This window comes from Pseudochaenichthys georgianus, chromosome 15 (assembly GCF_902827115.2).
Source record: "Pseudochaenichthys georgianus chromosome 15, fPseGeo1.2, whole genome shotgun sequence".
In the NCBI taxonomy this organism is placed as follows: Eukaryota; Metazoa; Chordata; class Actinopteri; order Perciformes; family Channichthyidae; genus Pseudochaenichthys; species Pseudochaenichthys georgianus.
The window spans coordinates 16,815,195-16,821,502 of record NC_047517.1 but is presented as its reverse complement, the minus strand read 5'-3'; the positions used below and the strand labels follow the sequence as shown (position 1 = coordinate 16,821,502).

Below are 6,308 nucleotides of genomic sequence, written 5' to 3'. Positions count from 1 at the left end.
CAGGTAAAGCACGGTTAATGTATTATATTATTGACTCAATAATATAATACATGACTTTGAGAGTAGGCAATCTAGGCATATTAACACAATTAATTAAACATACTTATCACGGCGACGGTGTACTGAGATTTGTTCTCGTTCTTTCTAGGGTGCTCCTTAGTGGCTGCGCGGGGCCCTAAGCGGCCACTTATGTCGCTTAATGGGTCGGGCCGGCTCTGACTTGTACAATACGACTTGTACAACTTTTCTCAATAAACGAAACTGCCTTTTTTTGATCACTCAATTAATATATCACTCATTACCTGGCCTATATATAACACCTATTCTACTCATTACGAGCCAACACGAGCACACAGTGGCAATACTTCACCATCTACGCACGTGCAACATCACGTTTATAATTCCTAATTAATGACTCGCTTTAATGAGGTGGGCTACTGCGTCCCATCTAACGGGTTATTTATAGCACTCACTTCACTAAATATAACCCTCCTCGATCGTTTGTCATCGCGTCACAACAAGCAATATTACCCCGGTGTGTGTATATTTTCCTCTGCCAGGCTGGATGGTCGGGTTTGGGGCTATAAATGGAGGGACGCGCACGATGACTCAACACTCATCCTCCAGACCTGAGCCTGCAGGTAAGATATTATCCTTGGTCAGCATTATTTTATCAGCTTTTACTTAAAGTGTGTGTTTCTGTATGGAGAATCTCCAAATAAAATGTACATGTTTTAACTTTTTGTATGTGTTTACCCTCAGCTTGAAAAAAATGACTATTTGGTGCAACACGTGCAGATGTCATGTCACTTACCCGTGCACCTCTCATCCTCAGCACGCGGATCAGCGCAGCTCCTTCTGCAGGAGGTTCAGGTCAGTGACTCTCCTCCTCCTCCTCCTCCTCCTCCTCCTGCTCCTATCTCCAACACTTTCTATATGTTCCACGTCCTCTAGTGGTTAAAATCGAGACATGGCTGTTTTGAAAATTAAGACCCTGCTGCTGCCTGCTGCGTGTGCACCGCGGGGAGCATTTAATCCCGTTTTCTCCTGTCTGCAGACTGGTTACTTTTAATGTGATGCAAAGTAATGCAACAAGATGATGCTGTTAGTGCATTTGAATCCCAATGGGTTGGATAAGATAAGAATGCAGAATCAGCCTGGAGAACACCACCAGCATTGATAAATCACCTCGTAATAGATTTATTGTATTGCTTTTGTCTTTTGGTAACTTTTTGTTATTTGTTAAATTTACCTCAAAGTATAAACATGTGCACATGACTCTAAAATGAACAATTGCGTGGAATACAAATACAAAATATCAATAACATTTTAATAAAGGATTTCTAGAATTAAACTGGGACTTAAAAACTTGCCTGTGAATTTAATTGCGGTTTTATAATCCCTACTTTAAATCTTGGTCTAGTATTTCTGAGTATCTCTCAAACAAAATCCAAATGAGGCTATCAATGACATCATGTTGTTTGATCATTATTATTATTATTATTATTATTATTATTATTATTATTAGGGTGCTGGGAGACAAACTGATTGGATTCCATCCGTGGCGTTTCTGTGTCTCTCTCTGAGGCAGTGAAGGCAGCACTGAAGCCCAGCCTCTCTTTTGTGTGCGACGCCCACGCTGAGGTCTGGCAGCTATAAAAGCCCCAGGCTCTCTCTGGATGGACCCAGACAGATACTGATCACATAGACACACACTCTACTGAGACACAGCAGCAGTTTCCATAGGAACCCCTGAGGAAGAGACACCAAGCTCAATAACTTTTGATTTGCTTTTCCCTTTGGGGAGACAGTTTTTTTATGAAATGCAAGTGTGGCAGTAGAATAAACTTTGGCTCCTCAGCTTTAGTTTTCCTCAGTTTCTCTTCACACCTCTGACCTCAGTGAACCATGGTCCCTCACAGATCCACCAAAGGAGCGTCCAAAGCCCGACGGGACCAAATCAATCATGAGATCAGGAGCATGCGCGCTCTGCTGCCCATCACCCAAGAGGACCAGGAGCGTCTCTCCTACTTACACTCCATGGCCGCCATCTGTGCCTACATCCGGAAGTCTGTTCTCCTCCAGGGTGAGTTTTCACACTTCAGTCATTCTTGTATGTCTTTAAGCCTCTTAATCTGCATTCAGCCTGCGTCGCTGTCAAAGTAAAAGTTTGCAGTGCTGCAGGTACCATTTCAAAGATAATCTGTGCCAACCTGCAGAGATGCATGGAGTGTTTCCGAGGCTGAACTCACTCCTCTCTCCCTCAGGACTCCCAGCTGGAGTGAGATCACACTGCTCGGTGCCACACGAGGCCTTCCTTCCAGCTATGCACGGCTTCATCCTGGTCACTACTGCACAGGGGAGTCTGGTCTACGTGTCACAAAATGCATCTGAATATCTCGGTCTTTCCATGGTAAGTCAATTCGGACATCTTTTGATACTTTAGTTGAATCTATATTTCTTTGTGTTGTATCTAATGGTGAACACTTTTTTTTCAGATAGATGTGCTCCAAGGAGACACTTTGTATGACATGGTTGAACCCTCTGACATTCATGTTGTTAAATCTAACCTGGACATTGACAGCAACTCATCCACAGGTAACTTTCAAGACTTTGATATGTTTTCTTCAGTATTGATTTGACACTGCTGCTTCTGTAACGAAATAATTTACCAAATTGGGATCAATAAAGTATCTATCTATCTATCCATCTATCTAATTCTTTGCTTGCCAAATTTCCTCCAAATTTCATTCTGGTACAATCTCTAAAAATCCTTTCCTTGCATCTTTCTTCAGAGAGGAGCTTTATATGTTGTATGCAAACCTCCAAGGCCTTCAAGCTGCAGCAGGGCAGCTGCTGCTCCATGCTGGTGAGAGGGAGCTTCCAGTCTGTCCCTCAGCCTTACCCTTCCTCCTCTTCAGCCTGTCCCACCAGCCAGCCTCTGTTTGTGACCCTCTGCACCCCCACAGTCGACCGCTTAAAGAGCTGTGACTCCAGCTTCTGCCAGAGCTTCAACAGTGTGCACAGATTGGATATGACTTTCACTCAGCTATCGGACAGGTACAGTACATTTATAGATCCCCCTTTAAACAGATATACAATGTAAATGTTATTGTATTCGTGACTAACAAACATTTCCCGTGCTTTTTGTTTTTCAGTGTTCTGTATTTTTTGGGGTATTCAGCAGAAGAAATGATCAGTCGATCGTGGTACAGCCTCATCCACCCTGAAGATGTGTCTTCGAGTGCAGCTTGTCATAAAAGTTTAAGTAAGTTTACAGAAAAAAAAGTTCCATACACAACACTTTAATCATATTTAAAATATGTTTGCAGAACAGGTCAAACTTATCTGCATTTACAAACAGCAAGCATACAGTAGTATTCACTTCTTCCTACTCCCTTTTTCGAACATGAAATACTCCATGTTGTTGTTATTGAGAGTTTGCTGTATATGTTGCTCATGTTAGCTTTCTTACAAACCTATATTGAAACATATACATATATATTAATCTAAGAAGGTTTGAATGAATGAGCATAGAAATGGGATTGTTAGTGTCTCCAATTTCTTAAGTTTTGTGTAATAAGAAATGTAAAGATTTAGCTCTAATTTCATTGTGTGCATGTCCTATTTATTGTGCTTAATAATAACCAAAATGTTCTCTTTCCTATTTCCTTCAGTGCAAGCAGACGAGGGCTTCCAGGTAGAGGTGGTGCTCAGACTCCAGTGCAAGGATCTGTCCTGGACCTGGATCTACATCCGAGCTAACAAGGACTCTGAGAGCCAGACTGTGAGCTGCACAAACTTCATCATCAGGTATGACAAACTTACATTTTTCAGCACACCTGAGATGATGTTGTATGAAAATGTTTATAATTCAACAACCGACCTAATACATTGCTTTGCTCTTGTAGTGAAACAGAGGCCAGATTTCTTCAGGAGAAAATCAGCGGTGATGCCTTCAGGCCCTCCTCCCAGCAGGCGCCCCACGCTCAGAGCCCCAATCCAAAATGCTTTAAAAGGCAGAGGACGTCTAACAGCCAAAGTGAGGAGCCAGGTGCCAAAGTGAGGAGGGAGTCAGAGGAAGACGTTTACTATGTGGCGTGTGCTTACTCCCAAGGCTCCCCTGTTCCTCTGGGTGACAGTCCTTCTCTCTTCACCCCCCCCTACAGCCCGGCCTCCTCCGGCTCCCCGCTGCAGCAGGAGGAGCTCAGCCGTGACCTCCTGATGGATGTGCATGGATACTCTGATCAGCTGCTGTCCTCCCCTGAGTGCTCTCCCTCCTATTACTCCTACCCAGAGGCACAGCTCACCTGTGACCAATCCCCCACCGACTCCCTCCCCGCATCCACTGAACACACCTTCGACCAGGCAGCCTTCGGCGCTCGCTCCCCGCTCCCCTCCTCGTCTCCCACCTATGATTACCAAGCGTGTACTGCCGAGGCTCGATTAGTTCCAGACTGCCTGTCTGTGTTGGACATGTGTGAAGGCTCAGTGGACTGTGCTCTGCATCAAGATGACTTTTGCCTCCTCGAGCAGCCACAGGGGGGCGGCATGGTCCAGGTGCATCATGTCCCTCAACATGTGTTGCCCACACATTCTGGCCTTCTCACCCCCAACCAGTCTCCCACGTCCACAGAGCCTAACCATTACAATGAGAGGGAGCAGGAAGAGATCAGTATTCTGGCTCAGCAGATTTCTTCCTTAGCCAGCAGCTTTTCCATGTATCAAAGCCCGAACCCGCTTCAAATTGTGGCTCAACCTTCAGTTGCTGACACCCTGCCCTCCTCCTGCGACTGTCACTGTACTCTCCCCTCAGACATTCCTCTGAAGCGCGAGATGGTCCTGGATGTCGCCGTGTTTGACAGCATCTTAAAAGACCTGGACATGGTCCCAACAAAAAGCACCACGTCTGGCCCTGGGGTTGTCCCGTACAACTACCAGCAGGGCCTGTTGCATTGCAGGAGTGAGCCCCATCAGCTGGTGCAGGGGCCCCTCTGTGTCTCCTCAAATATCGCAGAGGACCCCCTGCCTGCAGAGCAGTTCGCTGCCATGGATCCCTACAGTTTGCAGTTGGGACGCCATGACCAACACACTGGGTTGCATCAACTCAATCACTATATGCAGAGTGCACTTCAGCAAGGTGATTTATACCTCCAATACAGCAGTTAAATAATGTTAACCGTTCAGATATTGAAATTACAATGAATTAATGTTATTTCTGTCTCTTTTCAGATGGACTTACTGAGGAAAACCTGTACTGAAATAAGTCTGTGACTTACTGCACTACCACTTGTATGACATATTGTCAGGGCTGGATTCGAAGATGAATGCGACGGAAGACATTTAAAGGACATCTTTGCTGGGACACTGTTTCCTCAAAGGACTACTTTCTGAATTTAGAAAAGCGTCTGAAGTAGATCATGCACTTTTCAACACTGCAGCTTTGTCTTCATTTCTCCACACTGCTGTCGACTGTGTTTTATGTTGTGCTGATGTCTCACATTTTATGAGAAAGGTACTTTTTAATAATGTGTCTGACAACGCTTACACGCTGAAATGGAGGTATATTTTTGTTCTAATGCTGAGTGACCACAGTTTACTATCGAGCACTTTATCAATGTCATTGCCAAATGAATTTTATAAATATGAAGGTATGCTGATTTAAAGGACTATATATATTATTGATTGGAGTTAGGTGCCTTAAAATCTGTAGCTTGATGACTATGACATTAATGCTTTTATGCTGTTATGAATACATAAAAAAAGATAATGATGATTTTTACATATTACACCTACCTCGATGGTACTTCTAAACACAATCCAAGTGTGAATTTCATTATTAAATTATATTTATTTTTGACAACATTTTTACTCTCGCTTAATAGTTTTGAAATGTTTTTTATTCATTCCACTGATGTTTTTTCACGGCACTGGTACACCGTGTTATTACTGCAATTTGCTTGAAATGTGTAATGTAAATAAAACAGATGAAAAATGAATATGCGTTGTGTGATATGATGAGGGTATTCGAATAATCTTCGTCTACATAAACTAATTTCAATGAATGATAAGCATAACTCGCCACGGTGACTTTAACAGTAAAGCAGCCATAGACTAATATAACACAATACCACATGTATATACAGTTAGGGCCAAGATGAACCATTTAAATAAAATGAGACAGTGAAATAATTGAAAGCACATTTAAAAATAAACTGATTCATTTGGCTATTTGTGGATATTCCAACAAGTTGTAAAAAATTGCATTTTTGACATAATACAGTAGTTCCTAATAGAGATACAGTATG

At 43.0% G+C, this 6,308-nt stretch overlaps 1 protein-coding gene across 1 annotated transcript; it reads left to right on the top strand.

Annotated features, from left to right (window-relative positions):
* The first annotated feature begins 772 nt into the window (after positions 1-772).
* On the top strand, positions 773-5,920 carry npas4l (neuronal PAS domain protein 4 like). Its single transcript, XM_034101322.1, has 9 exons — positions 773-873; positions 1,923-2,086; positions 2,268-2,413; positions 2,499-2,598; positions 2,796-3,060; positions 3,159-3,268; positions 3,678-3,813; positions 3,912-5,140; positions 5,233-5,920. Exons 1-9 carry the CDS (start codon positions 773-775, stop codon positions 5,259-5,261), a joined length of 2,280 nt encoding a protein of 759 aa, XP_033957213.1. The 3' UTR covers positions 5,262-5,920.
* Positions 5,921-6,308: the final 388 nt, after the last annotated feature.